The sequence below is a fragment of the Erpetoichthys calabaricus genome, chromosome 2 (assembly GCF_900747795.2).
Source record: "Erpetoichthys calabaricus chromosome 2, fErpCal1.3, whole genome shotgun sequence".
Lineage (NCBI taxonomy): Eukaryota > Metazoa > Chordata > Cladistia > Polypteriformes > Polypteridae > Erpetoichthys > Erpetoichthys calabaricus.
In genome coordinates this window covers 205,048,477-205,066,955 of record NC_041395.2, presented here as the reverse complement: position 1 = coordinate 205,066,955, position 18,479 = coordinate 205,048,477, and the positions used below count along the sequence as shown (strand labels likewise).

At 36.3% G+C, this 18,479-nt stretch overlaps 1 protein-coding gene across 5 annotated transcripts in view; it reads right to left on the bottom strand.

The window, feature by feature from the left end:
* Positions 1-18,479, bottom strand: part of LOC114646724 (lisH domain-containing protein ARMC9) — a 136,401-nt gene that overhangs the window by 77,020 nt on the left and 40,902 nt on the right. For 4 of the 5 annotated variants that reach the window (XR_007934032.1, XM_051922227.1, XM_051922226.1 and 1 more), the window contains exon 10: positions 3,508-3,549. The exons of the other annotated variant lie outside the window; for it this stretch is intronic. Coding sequence is in view for 3 of the 4 variants with exons in the window: in XM_051922227.1 (XP_051778187.1) it covers positions 3,508-3,549 (42 nt within the window). In the remaining variant the exon portion in view is untranslated. The remainder of the gene's footprint in view (positions 1-3,507; positions 3,550-18,479) is intronic. 5 annotated transcript variants of the gene reach the window in all.

Sequence of the window (18,479 nt, the reverse complement as noted above, 5' to 3'; positions counted from 1 at the left end):
ATCTCGAGGTTCCACTGTATGTATATTTAATATAAAAAAAAATCCTGGGGACTAGGGAGATGAGACGTGATCTTCACGCGAAGATCACGGAAGACACTTAAAAGACCTGCGAGACGAAAGAGACTGGCCACAGAGCGTCTCGCGGGGACCTTAAACATGAGACTTTGTGCCAAGAGATTGACTCAGGACTGTCTCACGGGGACATAGAACATGAGATTCTTGCAAGACACGCCCTACTTAAAACCAATATCAAATAAGACGAAGGGCAGCAAAACACTCAGTCGTGTCAAGGCTTTGAACACACACAGATACAGGGCTCACAGCGCATATAAAGCATATAAGGACAATACGTTATAGATGAAACGTCGACGAGTAAGCGAAGAAGAAAGACTTAAAAGCATTGGAGAGAAAAAAATGCAAAAAAGAAAAAGAATATTACTTTCCTTATTTTCTGAATTTGCACCTAATTAATCAGTCCGGAACAAGTGGAATTGAAAAAAAAAAAAAGCACGTCCAATCGGGCTCCGAATTAAAAGACAAAGTATAACTTCATAAAGACGTTCAAAAACGATGGCGCGATGCACATGCAGAGAAAGGTAAAGAATATGAAAGCCCCTTCCAGGTTGAAGCCTTTTTTTTTTTTGGAGTGACTGTTAGGTTCGATTGAGGGAGGGCGAAGTACAGCACGGAAGACTGAGAGTGCGGGGTACTGATTGATGCGGTAAGGGGGGGGTTGTTTGGGGTTATGAAGTCGGCATTCTTTTTCTTGATTGTTCAAGTAAAACTTTTGTGAGATTTTGCTAAGTCTGTCTGTTTTTTTTCTTCTCTTTTCGAGCCGGACGCAGAGGTCACTACAGTATCAAAAAAAGATAGTAAAGATCGCATTAGAACAAACAAAAGGAAGTTATTACTCGAAAAAAGGGAAAATAATCATTACGGACCAGGTGCAATTGAAAAAACAGCAGGACGGAGCGAGGTCAGAAATAGAAGACAAAGAGTAGAAAACAAAGTAAAACGTCATAAAGAGGTTAAAAAACAAGGCGGCCAAACACATGCAGAGCAGGTTAGAGATAATGAAAACAGTGGAATTCAAATGACTGAAAAAAAAAAAAAAAACGTATGTGCGAAACACATGCAGAGCAAATTAAAGTGTCAAAACAAATAAAAGTAAACATCGCATTAGCGCAAACTAAGAGAAATTATTACTCGGAGAAATAATGAAAAGGTGAATAGAGATCGAATATATGGACACAGGTGATATGTCTGAAGTATGTACATATTGTAAGGCTTTGAAGTTTATGTCAGAGAATTTCAAAAATGGGGTTTACCTCACATACATTTATTGGTTACTTTGCAAAAAAAAAAATTATTAACTGCTGATGATGTAGATCGTTTTGTCTGTGCTGAAATTCCAAACAGAGAAACCTATCCTGAATTATGGAACAAAGTCATTAAACACATGTCTCACGGACCTCATTTAAAAGATTCAGCATGTTGGGACTCTAAAGATTCCAAATATTGTTTTTAAAGAAGTTCTGAAGTAAAAATGAAACTAATGAAATAGCAACAATTCAAAGAAAAAAAAAATCTTAAAAGTGTGTATCTGGAAAACCAAACACGGGGCTTGGCGAGCAAAGCGAGCAGGGAGCATGTGTTTAGCAACGATGATTTACCAAAGTACTTCTGAGGCAGTGTGGCTATGTCCGTCACAGTGGCACGACAGTTTATAATCCAATGCTGCCCAAGGGCTCCAAGGTCACGCTCATATGAAAAATGTCGTAATCCTGGGCCACCTTAAATTCCTTTGCACCTCTCCATCAGCGTCTTTTGTTTTGTAAATGTGTCAATCAGCACAAGCAGCCTACTATCCCATCCCCCCACTGCTGCAACTCAAGTCTGTTATTCTGGGTGTGAGGTGCCTGGAGCTGTATAGGGTAGATAATACATCATTACTAGGGGGTTCCCCCCTGCTCGCTTCACTCGCCAAACCCCCTGCTTGGTTTGCTCACCAGCCACTTCGCGTTGTGAAGAGGGGGGCTTAACGCACCCCAAGGAAACGCGGTTGCTCCTCCGAAACCCCCTCTTAAACGGAGATACAATGGGAAAGAAACAGTTTTGTTTTTAACCTCCTCTTTGCTCGATCAGCTGCTGGCTTGCTGCTGCCACCATGCTGCGTGATCTGCATCTCGTGCAGCGCTTCAAAAATTTAAAAGCCTGTACAGCAGCTGTCCTACTCTTTGTGATTTATTTCCGGCCCCGGGCGTGGTTAAATCTTTTGGCAAAAAGTCCCATCTTGTGAGACACGAGTTCTTGATATTTTTTAGTTTATAATTTAAAACTAGAATAAGAATCTGAAAATCTAACATCACATTAAAGTTCGATAAATTCTGAAAAGAATGATACCAAATATATATATGTAGGTTTTAAAATAAGCCTGATTTAAAGCGTGACAAAAAACATGACATAAAAACATCACCGTTGCACTTTCAGGCTTAGGATTTTATATATAGAGAGTAGATTTGGAGTAGGCTGTAGGCTGCTTGTGCTGATTGACACATTTGCAAAACAAAAGACGCTAATGGAGAGGTGCACTCTCTCACGGAGTTCAGCAGAAAGTGGTGAGCAACGACCCATCTTTGCTCGCAAAGAATGAACCTTTGGTGGATGTTCCTTTTATACCCAATCTTGATACCCACACCTGTTACCAGTTAACCTGGTAATTGAGGAACCTTACAGAAAGTTACTTGCATAACCTTTACAGTCTTACTTTGCCTCTGTCCCAACTTTTTGGGAGTGTGTTGCAGGCATCAATTTCTAAATTTGTTTATGTTTAACAAATTAAGTTTTTTGGTGAAAACACTGAAAATCTTTTCTTTGTCCTTTTGCCTGTTAAATAAAGGTTCAAGTGAATTACCAAATTACAGATTTTTGTTTTTCTGCATTTTAAGAAACTGTCCCTACATTTTTGGAGTGGGATTTGTATTATGTTTTATTCAGTTATATTTGAAATACTTTCAGTGAATTTAGGAAAAAACATAAACCACTCAATTAGTTTCATTTACTTGATTCAATTATTCAAAAAACTAAAACCAAAATACTGAATATAATAACTCCGTAATAGGTGGGATTTATTTAGGAAGGGAACCAGTCTATATAGAAACTATGTATGCTAAATACTGGCATCCCCATTTATTTTGCATCAGAGTGTTTGTGCTCTACTTTGGGATACCATACTAGCATTCACACTGTGAAACAGTAAGAGGTCTTGCAGTGTGTAAGGTCTCAATGTACCTAAATAATAACACTTAAAGCATTTTCATTATACAAATGGAAACTCCTAGACTTTAAAAGGAAAAAAAAGTGTCGAAATTTGCAGGAATATAATAAGAAAAATATGTTAAAATAAGCGATCAGACATTTTAGATAAAAAAAAAAACATAAAAGAAGAAATGGGCAAGGTGCAGGCATGTCACAAGTGAAAAAGAAATGAAGCAGAAAACAACTTACATATCCATCATCATTGTCATTTGAGCTCAGAGAGTAATATCCCTTTAAGGATAGTCATAAAAAAGAACAGCCAAATATCATTCTATGAAATACACAAATATCATTTGAACTCAAAAAAAAAACAAAAAAAAAACAAAACAAAAAAAAACACAGAAAAAAGTAGTTTTAAAATAAAGAAAAGCCTCACAGAATAATATAGAAAATTAGTCTAATCGATAAGTCTAATCGTTTCAGTTTACAATTGTTTAAATGGAAAAAGTACATTAATTAAATAAACAATTAACATATAAAGGTTCCAAACATCATAAAATGAGTGTAGTTATCAATCTTAATAAGTAACTCAACATATCAGACACTTGTCATTTACTTAAGATTCAACATTTGTATTTAAATATATACAGTACATATTTGAAAACAGGGAGTAACTTCCAGTACCTGTGTTGTAAAATTGCTAATTTTATATTAACAGTTTTTAGAACAAATTAATAACCAAAATGCATTTCTTCATTGTAAATAAGTTTCTTTCCCCCATTTCTGTACTTTTGTTGACTTCATTAATGTTGTTTTCTGCACTTTTTTTGGTTCATATTCAAATTATCAATAGAGAGGTCTACTCCCATCAATGATTTTGGAATATTACACAATTTTATATGACATTTAATAATAGTTATTCTGGTAATTTAGCAGAAATATGATCTACGTTAATGGTAAAAATATAAAGAAAAATAGACAAAAACAACACAGTGCATTCAGTCTGAATACTTTTCAGTATTCATTTATGCACACCTTATTATGTTGTAGGGTTAATTTTAAATGGGCAAAAATGAAAATTTATCCATCATTCTACATTTATTACACCCAAAATAACAAAGTGGAGAATGTTTTTAGTTTTTGATTTTTACCAAATTTGCAATCTCTCATTTAATTTAATTATTCAGACTATTTCCTTTAACACTCAAAATTGCAGTCAGGTGCACAGCGTTTCTTTAATTATCGTGGAGATGTCTTGAGAACTTGAATAAAGTCCACCTGTAGCAAACTGAATTTATTGGACAACTACTAGAAAGGCACATTCCCGCGAAAAGAATGTCCCATAATTCACACTACATGTCTGGACAAAAACAAAATAAGTCCAAGCAACACAAGGTAGACTTTTGTGATGAAATTATGGTGATGCAAAGATCAGAGCAAGGGTATACACCATTTCTAAAGTGTTAAGTAATCCTAGGAACACAGCTGCCTCAATAAAATGGTAGAAGTTTGGAATCACCAGGACTCTTCCTAGTGTTGGCCATCCAATCAAACTTAGTAACCAAACAAAAAGGTCCATCATCATGGAAGTGACCAAGAACCCAAAATTCATTGTAACAGTGATTCAGAAGTCTTCTGCCGAGATGGGAGAACCTGAAGGACTTCTCAGCAGTACTCCATCAGTCAGGAGAGGTTAACTGCCATTTGGAGTTTGCCAAATGGCACTTAAAGGGTTCTGAGAATGTTTGAAAAAAAATTCTGTGGTCTGATGGGACAAAAGGTTTACCCTTTATGCAAAACTCCAAGACAATGTCTGGCTAAGATCAGGCACTGATCATCACTTGGCTAATCCCGTTCCTACAGTGAAGCATGGTGGTGGCAGCATCAGGCTATGAGGGTAATAAAAGCACAGGGAGAGAGACTGGTGAGAACTGAGGAAATGATGAATGCAGCCAAACTTGTTCCAAAGTGTATGCAACCTCAGACTGGGGCGACAGTTTGACTTTGAGCACAACAATGACCCAAAATGACCATCTATTTTACTGACAGCATTATTGTTAATAAGGGGTACTCCCAAAGAAACAGGCCTAAAACCTAATGAGATATAAATTTTGGATCCATAAATAACTTTCAGCTAGGGCTGGGCAATATGGAAAAAACAAATCTCATCACAATTATTTTTGATATTAGTCAATATCGACATAGCGGAGAAAATAAGTATTGAACATGTCAACGTTTTTCTCAGTAAAGACAACAGTGGAGTGTCTTTGGTACACGTGGTACAGTGAAAACCAGACTTCAATCCTGTAGACCAGGGGTCCCCAACCCCCGGTCCGCGGCCCACTACCGGGCCGCAGCCGGAGAGAACTGCCGGCAACGGAGACTCACTCAGACTTTTCAGAACGCTAGGTGGGCGGGGCTTTGCAGTGGCACAGAGAGAGGAGAGAGACCGAGGTGAGAGAGTATTACAACAAAGTATTTTTATGGTCCCGACAGTTTCCCCATATGACACGAGTCTATAGAAATCGCGTTACTATGAAGTACATTCAGCAGATGCTTTCATTACAACGAAGTGACCTTGAAATGCTTGAACGAATCATCCGCAGAGCAGTTAGATCTGTAGTCAGAGTTCAGTTGTGCACGTTTGCACAACGATCCCCAAACAGAAACATTGTAAAAAAAAAAAAAAAAAAAAAAAAAGTCTCTTTCTTCGAACTTTCCTCGTACTGTTTTTTTTTTATGTTTTTGTTTTCTGTGGTTTTCAGTGATACCTTTTGCTTATTGCTTGTCAACATTTGAAAAACATCCATTGGAATTTAACTCATTGTCACCCTCCTATAGAAACGGCAGACACGAAGAAAAGATAGCAGTGTTAATGTTTGTGATGTGCAATCTGTTGGAATGACAAATGCAATGCATATGTCTTTGTTATATGCAAAAAAAGAAAAAAATCTCGGGTTGCAAACGTATGTGAACTGCTTAATAACTTAATAATAACAGAAATGTTATGTAAATTGCATATAAAACTACCCCCCCCCCCCCCCCCCCCCCCCCCGACCGGTCCGTGGAATAATTTGCATCTAATAAAGTGGTCCTTGCTGTCAATAAGGTTGGGGACCACTGCTGTAGACCATGTATAGAGACCTGAAGATGCCAGTTTACAGACACCCCCATCTAATCTAACATAGCTTGTGAGGATCTGTCAGGAAGAATGTGCACCAAGATTGTAGAGGCTTATCCAAAAACTCACAAGATAAATGGCTGCCAAAAGCGGCTTCTACCAAGTACTGAATTTGGGGTCTGCATACATATATGAATAAGAAATTTCAGTTTTTGATTCTTAATAAATTTGCAAACATTTCTAAAACATTTTCTCTCGATTTTTATAGATTATTGAGTGTATGTTATCTATAAGAATGACTCTCTGTCTCTGTCCTGTGACTATTCTGTGGCATCACTGCTCAGGGAATCATCCTTAGTACACAATGTTAAAAGAGTGTTTTCCTTTTCACAAAAAGAAATTAAAGATGCCATTGACACACTTCCTCCTGTCTGGTTTCTGACTCTAAAAGGTCCTATGTGAGGACAAAATTTCTCTCTTTAATATTTACTAGGGGGCTTTGCTCGCCCACCCCCTGGTTTGGTTAACCAGATATACAATTTAAAGAGATTGTTATTTCCTTGGGAATTGTTATACTCTTTCGATTGCTTCTCTGTGATCATAAATATACACCTGACCGAATTGTGGTTTCTTTAAAATTAAACTTGTCATAGCTTCAATTGTTGTGGGACCACAGATTCTCATAGCGTATGGTCCATTATTGTGTAAATCTACGTTCTGAGCACTGAATCATGTGATCGTGAAAAGTTTATTGTAGACTCGGATATTTTGCCTGTAGTGTTTATGGATTTCACTTTCACCAAACAACAAATCTTTTAATTCTTGTGGAATTCTTGTGGGAGGCAACACTACTTTTCCCTGATGGCAACACAAATTAGACGATCTACAAGTCTCCGACTTACAGTTTAAAGCCTTACAATATCTACATACTTCTAACATAACACCTATGTTCATATTTTCAATCTCTTTTTGCTGTTCCGAATAATTTCCATTTGTTTGTGCTAATGCAATCTTTACTTTCTTTTTTTTTTGATACTTTTGAATTTTACTTTAACTTGCTCTGCATGTGCATCGCGCCAACGTTTTTTTGAGCCTTTCGAATTCCACTGCTTTCATAATCTCTAACCTGCTCTGCATGCGTATCGCACCAACATTTTTGAACGTCTTTATGAAGTCTTTTATTTCTGACCCCAATTGGACCTATGTGGTTTTCAATTACACTTGGTCCGGGCTGATTATTACTTTCCTTATTTTCTGAATTTGCACATAGATTATTATTGTTCTTTTGTGCATTCTTTTTTGCCTTCTTTTCTCTCCAACGCTTGTGTCTCTTTTCATCACGCTGCTCTTTCTTCTTCGCTTAGTCGTTGATGCGCCATCTAGAACATATAACATTTTTAAGTGCTGAGAGCGTAAGAAGTGTGTCTGCCAAAACCATTCCAAAAACTGAGAGGTTAGATGTCCGTGATCTTGTTTTAAACTGTAAGTAGGGTGTGACGTGCAAAAGTCACCGTCTCACGGGTCTTGATTCTAAAGGTTGTAAAGTCTAGTCTCGCGGAACGTCAGTGTCTTTCTGAGAAGATCACGTATCCACCCAAGATTTTATTATAATAGAGAGACAATTTGCTTCTTGCACAGCTTTTAGTGTCCATCTGTAAGGCGGTCTTACTTCTGCCAGTGAGGGACACCCTGCAGATTGGGAATCTCAGGAGAAGTGAGGCTGACAAGGTAGATATGCCCAGTGGGACTGTGTCTGGCAAAATTTAGAATTGGCCCATTTCCATCTGCGTGGCACCCAAGACTCCAGGATATGCACCTGCCCCAATTAAGGAATGAACCTGTGAGTTGGAGTCCCACTGTGGGTTCACAGGAGTTGGGTTGGAGTCCCAAGAACCAAATCAAAGGTCACGCCGACAGCTTGCTGTTGGAGTCCCCGAGTACAAGCATGCATAGGTCAAGAAAAGGGATATCAAAATAGCTAGCCTGTGTGGCAGCTGGTCAGAACAGTAGCTAGCATGTGAGGTAGCCAAGTGCTTAAAATACCTGTGTGATCAAAACGTGTAACTGAAAAGGCTGTGTGCCCAAAAGAGCTGTCTGCTTAAAATAGTTGTCTGCTCATAAAATAATAGGGTAGTTAACTCTGGGAGACCTTGTTTGTCTAAAAGGGAGCTTACTTAATCTCAGCGATTCATTGGAATGCATCAGAGACTGCTGGTGAGTATTGTGTAGAAAGCATGTGGAAGAATGATGGGTCATTAATGTAGTTTTGTACATTAAATAGGTATAGAGTATGTTTGAAAAGAATGAAAGGTGTAAAAGTGCTGTTTAAGTTTTATAAGGTGACATGTTTTAGGAAAATGTTGCGAGTGATTAAAAGTGTTAAAAGAATGAAGTGTATCTGAAAATGTTGTATTTATGCCTAAGAAATGATGTGTGCTTGAGACTGGGATTTCTTGGTCTTAAAATATCTGCTTAAGATATGTATTGTGCACACAACTTTTAAAATATGTGATGTAATTTAAGAGTTCGGAGTTAATCTGGGTTAAAATATGAGTTTAGCATATGTGTAATATTTGAGAAAATTAAAATGTCTCCACCAGGTCCTCCCTGCGTGGAGTTTGCATGTTCTCCCAGTGTCTGCGTGGGTTTCCTTCGGGCACTCCGGTCATCTCCCACAGTCCAAAGACATGCAGGATAGGTGGATTGGCGATTCTAAATTAGCCCTAGCGTGTGCTTGGTGTGTGGGTGTGTTTGTGTGTGTCCTGTGGTGGGTTGGCACCCTGACCGGTATTGGTTCCTACCTTGCTCCTGTGTTGGCTGGGATTGGCTCCAGCAGACCCCAGTGACCCTGTGTTCGGATTCAGCGGGTTGGAAAATGGATAGATGGATGGAAAATGTCTCCACTTTTGCTTATAAAATGTGTATAAATTGTGCAAAACATATTTCCTCCAAACCCTGATCAAGTTTTCAGGAAAAATGTTCTTTTTATAATTATAAAATACAAGGGAGACAATTTCTTTCAGGAACAAAAGTGGTACTGGTGTGTGTTTGTGTGTCAACTGACTAATGAAATACATTCCAACTGTAAAGGATGTTTCAAGTGCATATATATATATATATATATATATATATATATATATATATATATATATATATATATATATATATATATAAGAGCATTGCTTTAAATAGTTTGAATGCAAGTTGTTAGGTAATTTAAGAACTATTAAGGATGGGTTATATGGTGGCACAGTGATGAACAGCAGTAGAAAAATGAAAGGTTCAAGCTTGGATGTTTTCTGTGTAGAGTTTGTTATGTTCTATTTATGTCTGTGTAAGTCTGTAGGAATGCTTTCTTACGTAGGTCTATAGGCTCTGCAGAGGAACACAGGTCGGACTGGCAGCAAATAACAGAAGGAGAGTGAAAGTCAGATGATGGTACATGAAAGTTATACATACAAGTGGGAGCAGAGTACAGTAATGGCTGGTGGTTCATGAAGAGAAGAAAATATTGTTGGCAAAAGTGAGAACTGGATGTTGTACAGGGGGCCAATATAGAATGGACAAGTTTGTTGCTGACTCAGTTCACCAGCGCAGTTTCCTTGACTGAGAGACCAGTGCCATGTGGAGTGGCACTGGATTGTGTCATATTTTGGTAGATTTTACAGTTGTTCTCATTATTAGAAGCTCCCAACAGTGACTGAGGGTTGCATCAGAAGCTGTCGGGTGTTTGTTTGTCCTGATCAGTAAAGTGGTAGCTAATTTGTTCTTATTTAGAGTATGTTTCCTTTTGAGCATTGATTTGTTTCTAAAACACAATGTGTAAGTAAACCGAGATCTTAATGTGCTGCAAATTAAAGTAAATGTGAGCATGAAAGGCCAAGAGTGTGTAAATACTTTAAACAAGGGATTTTGAAAAATAATAGTAATAATAATAAAAACATGAAAGATTTTAAATGTTAAAAGTCAGTTTTAAGTGACTTTGAATATGTTTTGTGGCATGTGAAAGAAATCACTGTGACTGAAGTGTATTAAATTAGATTTAAGTAACTTTGGGAATATAATCCGTTAAAGACAATGTGCGAAAATATGTGGTGGTGTTTGAAAGGATGAAGCAATTGATAAAATAATGCATAAAAACGGAAAAATGTTAATGCTTGTTTGAATTAAGAGAGCTCTGAATTTAAACTGCAAACGGTATGATTAGTTCCAATGAAAGTCTCCAGATTTGGTAAGTGGATTCCAACATTTCTTTTGAGTACTGGTCATACTTAAATGGAAGAAGGTTCTTCTAGTAATTTCAAATTACAATTTAAAGTAAAAGGACACATTTTTCAAGATAGCAAGGAAGCTAGTGACAAGCACTGGCCACCAGTCCAGGTAGTGTTCCATATTGACACAAATTAGAGCAACAGAAGGTGTATAAATAACTGCTTTTTCTACAGAACCAAAACTCTGGGAAAAAGTGCAAGGAGAATCTAGGAAGACAGGTATCAATGAAAAAGCAATACATGAACAACTAGCTTTAGCAGGACATAATGGGTAGAAAAAATCCATGCTATTAAACAGCTAAATTTCAAATATTAAAATATTTTACTTGTTTAAAATACTGTAATATTTAACTGAAAAAAGGAACAGAACCTCTAATTTCACTATAAATACAAATAGATTTTAAATTATACGGCATTTGATACAATGTGACATACTGATTTCTTTTCACATCCACTCCTTGTGTTTTAAGTAATTTGTATACTTTAATATTCAATTCTATTTCATATTTAATGTTTGCATAACATAGCCGATTAAGTGTTAGTTTCACTTCCCAATTCTAAAGCCTAAGTTAGAAATGTATGTGTTAATTTGATTAGTAAAATAACTGTTTAAAAAACGAAACTGGGATATGTATACAGAAACATTTAGCTTTTAACATGTTAAGAGATGTTCATAGATTTATTTCAAGATCTAAATAACCTTTAAATTATTCAAGAGACTTTATGTGGGAAATCATAAAATATATTTTATATGAATTACCCTGTTAGACCTAAACATAATGAATTTTAAAATTCTTTTGTAAATTATTTTGAATCTGAAACAGAAATATAAAGAAAATTGTGCTCATACTTGAACAATATTCTGTAATTAGAAAAAAGGAATGTGGAGCCTAACTGTCTGGTTTTGGAAGTGAGATCAAAATAAACTAAATCAAGAAATTATCAGTCCATACTGTGGACTTCTCACTTGACTCCTGTTTGCTATGCTGACTGAGAGATATTCTCTGGAAGACACGGGTGTTATATTGACATCCATAAAAGGGTACAGTGAACAAAGAGACAAAGTAAACTTGTACAGTACTTTAGAATAATCAACTGGAATTTTCTTAATTTCGACAGGAACCTCCATAGAATATGGCTCTTTAACTAATAACCTTCATACCACTCTTTTTTCTTTACTTTTGTTGTCATTTCCCGTCCTTGGACTCATTTGTGTTATCTGTAGGGGAATTATAACATTCGGCTTTTATTAATTGTTATGTTAATGGGGTCAGTCTCAGAGTTTTTACTGACTGATACCCTTTCGCTCCAAATTCCCTATAAAATTGACACAGGCGTCAAATAGGGAGGTAAAGTTGATTCTGTGATATCGTAAATTATTTTTAGGTTACAGGTTATATTGTGATGATATGCTTTTTAATTGAGTGGAACCCACAACAGCAGCCAAACTGGAACATTTTTAATAGGGATTTTTATTTATTTATTTATTTATTTTAATTACTTGAACATAGCAGATAAAAAGCAAAAACATACTTGTACATTGTGCTTACCATCTTCAGAATTCACTTTGATCATTAAAAACAAAACGACCAAAGATACAAACAGAGACTGGATAAAATGACCATCTATGTTACTGACAGCGTTATTGTTAATAAGGGGTACTCCCAAAAAACAGGCCTAAAACCTAATGAGATACAAATTGTGGATCCATAAATAACTTTCAGCTAGGGCTGGGCAATATGGAAAAAAAAATCTCCTCACAATTATTTTTGATATCAGTCAATATCAACACAGCGGAGAAAATAAGTTTTGAACGTGTGAACGTTTTTCTCTGTAAATATATTTCTTATTATATTTTTATTTTATTAATTTTCATTGTAATCATTCCATACAAATAGATCAATTTATAACCCAACAAAATTGAAGACAAATCAAACCCCACCCCTGAGAAGGAGAGCTTAGCTAAAGGAAAATTGCTTAGGGCTTTTAAATAAGGCAACATTAAACAAAAGAAAGGGAGAAGTAAATATATATGTAAATAAGAGATGGAGAAGGGAGTTAAATGCGGTAATAGTTACTTCTCTTATTCTAAAATAATATTGATTAAATCCTGCCAGGTTTTGAAAAAATTTTGTACAGATCCTCTAACTGAGAATTAGATTTTTTCCAATTTCAAATAATATAAAACATCGGTTTCCCACTGACTTATAAGAGGAGAATTAGGATTCTTCCAATTTAACAAAATAAGTCTGCGTGCCAAAAGTGTAGTGAATGCAATCACCATTTGCTTGTCCTTCTCCAATTCAAGTCCATCTGGAAGAACACCGAACACAGCTGTTAATGGGTTAGGAGGGATTGTGACCCCAAGGCTGTCTGAAATGCACTTAAAAATTTTTGTCCAAAATGATGTTAGTTTGGTGCAGGCCCAGAACATGTGACCCAGTGAGGCAGGAGCTTGGTTGCAGCGTTCGCAGGTTGGATCCTGCCCTGGAAACATTTTGGACAGTTTTAAGCGAGACAGATGAGCTCGATATATAATTTTTAGCTGAATAATTCTATGCTTTGCGCATATAGAACTCGAGTGAATTCTCTGCTTTGCTACCTTCCACTCCTTTTCTGATATATTGATAAATATATTTCTAATGGGGCTATTGACATGAACTTTTCACCAGATGTCGGTAACGACCCAAGTAATTCACACATACAAAGAAATCAGACAATTAAGTCCATAAATTATGGGTAATAAAGTTGTATATGACACAAGGAAAAAGTATTGAACACTTGAAGAAAGGGAGGTGCAAAAAGGCATGGAAAGCCAAGAAACCAGCTGAAATCTGTCAGAGAGCCAAGGACCACTCACAGAGAGCTTCAGAAAGACCTGGAATTAGCTGGTACAGTTGTTTCAAAGCACACTCACCGTGCAAGACACCACTGCTGAAGAAAAGCATGTTGAAGCTTGTTTAAAGTTTGCTGCACAACATTTGGACAAGCCAAAGAAATACTGGGAGAATATAGTCTGTTCAGATGACACCAAAATTAAACTCTTTGGATGTCATTACACACCATGTTTGGATAGAGAAATGGCACTGCACATCACCCCAAAAACACCATACCACCATAACAACAGTAAAGTTTGGATGTGGGTACATCATGGTGTGGGGCTGTTTTTCAGCATTTGGTACTAGTAGACTTCATATAATTGAAGGAAGGATGAATGGTGAAATGTACCGGGACATTCTTGATAAGAATCTGCTGTCATCTACCAGAAAGCTAAAGATGAAACGAGGGTGGACATTTAAGCAAGACAATGATCCAAAACACATTGCCAAGGAAACTCTCAATTAGTTTCAAAGTAAAAAAATAAAGCTGCTAGAATGGCCCAGTCAATCACCCAATTTGAATCCAATTGAAAATTTATGGAAAGAACTGAAGATCAGAGTTCATAGAAGAGGCTCCCAGAACCTTCAAGATTTGAAGATAAGTTTGTGTGGAAGAAAGGGCCAAAATCACACCGGAGCAATGCATGCAACTAGTTTCTCCATACAGGAGGTGGCTTGAAGCTGTCATTACCAACAAAGGCTATTCTATTAAGTATTAAATAAATTTCAGTAAGCGTGTTCAATACTTATTCCCTGTGTCATTCCACTTTATTACACATAACTTAATTTATGGACTTATTTGCTTTGATCTCTTTGCATGTGTATACACCCTTATCTTTTGAGCCTTTGGGTGTCCTTTTCAGTAACGCTGATTTTTTGAGTTTTCCCTAACATTTTCTTTCATCATTTTCTCTTCTCATTCCTACTCCTGACATACAGGTTTGCATAGTTGCTGCAACCCAAACATTAGCACATGTGCATTAACCTCATAAACTGATGTGGCTGTAACAGTATTCCTGCCAGATGATTGGTTCGGTGCTATTGTCATTATCATTGGCTATTTGTGTTGTCTATCAAAACATCAGTTCTATAGACTTTCTACTGACCATGTCTTATGTTTTTATTAAGGAAAAGTTATTTTGCGATAATTATGTTCATTGTTTTATTGCCCAGCCCTGCTTTCAACAATTACAGATGAAGTATTACAATACTAATATTGAACTATACTTTTAAAGTGATACCTGCAGGTGGAAGTTGCTCTTCCTAGCACATTGGAGATAACAGCACTTGAATCTGAACCTGGAGACTGGGCTATAATAAAGGTCTGCAGACAAAGGAATTGTCCAACTCCAAGGAGAAATAATTAATAACACAAAGGGGATCAAGCCATGAACCAGACCATTGACCAATTGACTACTGGACTGTTACAGCGTACTCAAGTTCCACTTAAAGGGATCACAGGTTTCTACTGCAAACCACCAACACAAAAAATGATCATTGTGGGTCCCGAAAAGTAGATGACATCCATCCACCCTGGATCAAGAGTTTTAAATATTAATATTTGTTGCCTTGGTGTATTGGACCCCAAGACCTGTTCATCATATTAAATCCTCACAACAAAAGGAATTTTGCCACACCCTAATCTCTCTCTTTCTGCAGCAACATCTTTTGAATAGGATTTAAATTGTGGAGTTATGAATGTTATGGAAGTAAAGTTAATTACCTGCAAGCACAAAAAGGCAAATTAACTTCTACATAAGAAACATGTACTTATTAACTATTTTTTATTAATGGAAATAGTGAATGCTTACTGTATATTTAAATTGTTTAGGGTTTAGCCTACATAACAATTGGGATAACTGAATAGTTTAGAAACTATGATTAGCATAACATGGCCAGCACCTAGTGTTAAAACAATGGTAAGAGTACATTTCTGTTTTAGATATTTTTAGAAGCCCATTAGTACTTGGTGTGAGAAAAGTTATATTTCAGGATTAATATTTGAATGTGTTTTGGACTATGCCCATCGGCCCTATGTAATATAGGAAATAATGCAAACAATGCAATAATTGGGCACAATACAGATAGAATGACTTATGCAAAAAGTCAGTTAGTGTACAGTTTGTGAATTGGATATCCCAGAAACAAACCAAGAACCCCAGCTGATAGCAGAAGATTTTTTTTACAACAAAGAAGCGTGGGTACAATCCTTGCAATTTAAATGTGATCTTGAAATGAGTCAATGCCTTGCACTAATGAGAGTAGTGCCGATATCTTTCCGAAGGGACAACTGACACCTACTGTCAGCAAGATAACTGCTTCTAACAAACAAAGGTGATAAACTAGTATAAGACCTCATCTGGATGTAAAATGGGGCAACTTTGTGGATGTATGAGAATGTGAATGCAGTTGTTTGCATAAGGACTCTGTCTCTGGTCATTGTTGTACATATCACTGGCAACACAGAGCAGTAACCTTTGAAGCTTTGAAGTAAACACTTGTGCTGTCTGTGTCTCTACCAACAGTACTATTAAATAGTCTGATTACAGATGAAATACAAGACTAGGTGCATTTTGAAAAATAACATAGCTAATGTTCATTTGGATAAGAAAGAAATAAACAGCTACTTTAATAAACAGGAAAAATATGACATTGATCAAATAATTGTGGACACAATATTTTAACATCATACTTAGAAGTTATGGGACATAATTCTGAGATTTATAAAATAAAAAAAGCAATTAACACCAATATAAACACACAATTGATACAATTAGAAAGTATTAAAGTAGGAACACCTAGGTGAATTTCAAGTCATAGTGGGACTTCTTTGAAAAATAATCAGCCTTTTTTGTAACTACATAGATAACCCACACTATTACCTCGTTACCAGTCCAGAAGAATGAATGGTAGATTTGGTTCACTTATACAGCCAAATATATGGGGAGCATTATTAACAGATGCAAGTACTGGAATACTGGATTGTGTCTTCAGATGAGGGAAAAAAAAACAAACTAATACACATTATTGTTTGACTGAGAATTTCCATGTTTTCTACTATTGATTTTATTTGATTTGTATGATTATTCTATTAATGATTTACACTGATTTCGGTTTTCCACAAATTAGACTGCCCATGATCTTTTACATCCTTCTAACATGAACAAAAGGGGTGTTTGTTTTTAATGATTGAGTAACACAAAGTTCAAGCGTGTATATGTTATTGAAAAGCTAGCATATTGGGTCCAAATTATAAAAGTTTAGTATAAGAGAATAATTTTAGTTATAAAGATAATATAATTATTGCGCATGAAGCATTTTGGTATGCTGTACACATTAAAAGAAACACATAACATCTGTCTTAGAAATAGCTTGAAGAGATTGCTGAAATAGTAAAGTTAACAAGCAGAATGTTCCAGTGGATGAATCGAAAAATTGGTTGATGTCATTATTTGGGTTTATTATTTTTATTTTAAAAATTAAAATACTATTATATAAGTGTGATTATTTGGGTATGTTGAAGGCAGATGAATATAAATACTTGGCTTCAACACTCCAAAGCAATGGCGAGTGCGACAGAGAGGTGAAGAACAGAGTGCAGGCAAGGTGGATTGGGGAGTTATTTGTGACAGAGGAGTAACTGCAAGAGTGAAAAGGAATATCTATAAAGCAGTAGTGAGACCAGCCACGTTGAAAGGTTTGGAGACAGTGGCACTGACAAAAAGACAGACGGCAGAGCTAGAAGTGGTAAGTTGAAAATGCGAACATTTTCACTCAAAATAATGAGGGTAGAAAGGATTAAAAGTGAATATATTTGAGGAACAAAATAGGTACGACTTTTGGGTGAACAAGTGAAAACAGGCTAGAAGAAGATGGTTTGGGCACATGCAGAGGAGAGATGAGGGATACATTGGGGAAAAGAATGTTGAGGATAGAACCACCAGACGAGGAAAAGAGAAGGCCAAAGAGGGGTTAATGGATGTGGTGAAGGAGGACATGAAAGGATTCAGTTAGGCAGAAAATGATGTAAAAGACCGAGATAGATTGAGATGGATTATTCGCTCTGCTGACCCCTATATGGGAGCAGCTGGAAGAAGACACCCTTATTTGGGTGTGTAAGCCAATGAACCAATCCAAGTTAATGAAAGACAGTGAACCAATCAGTGTAAGCAATAATTCAGCACTGTTATGGAAATTCTGTTCTCTATAAGAATGACTCTCTGTACCTGTTCTGTGTCCATTCTGTGGCATCTCTACTAGAGGAATGATCACTTACTAGACAATGTCAATGGGGTATTCCCCATTAAAGAAGAGAAAATAAATATGCCTGTCTGGTTTCTGACTCTAAGAGGTCTTAGTTGAAGACAAAATGTCTTCAATATTTGCAACTTATTTCTTCCACAATACACTGATAAATGATACAAATGATAATGTGATAATCAAAGCTGCACAACCTGAATATTTTAACTTCCTCTAACAATACCTACTTTATGTTTGCTACAGACGTCTGTACAATTTCAGCAGGGCCAATAACCAGCGAGTGTTTAGAGCAAATTTCAAAGCTGATATACTGCATAAATTTATCATTAATGCATTCTTCAGACTTGCAGAGTTTTCTTATCAGTTTAGCAGAAGAGTTACTCTGCTTCCATAAAATGTTTGTACTTTACAGGTTTTAAATGAGTTATGGTGTAAAGACAAGAAAAACATAACCAAATGAAGCAAATTGTTAAGAAAGAACCAGGACTCTGCACCTACAGTGTATGGCCCTTAATTGCAATTTAAACCTTAAACACTGAACTTCAAAATAACAACATATTCCCATTTATCACTAGTCTAGTGGTTAATTTTACGTTTGGAAACATTATTAGGACTTTATTACTTTGACGTGAATGCTTCAAAAGCCCTAATACTACTGTCAAAGGATTAACTTATTTTACCAAAGGATTA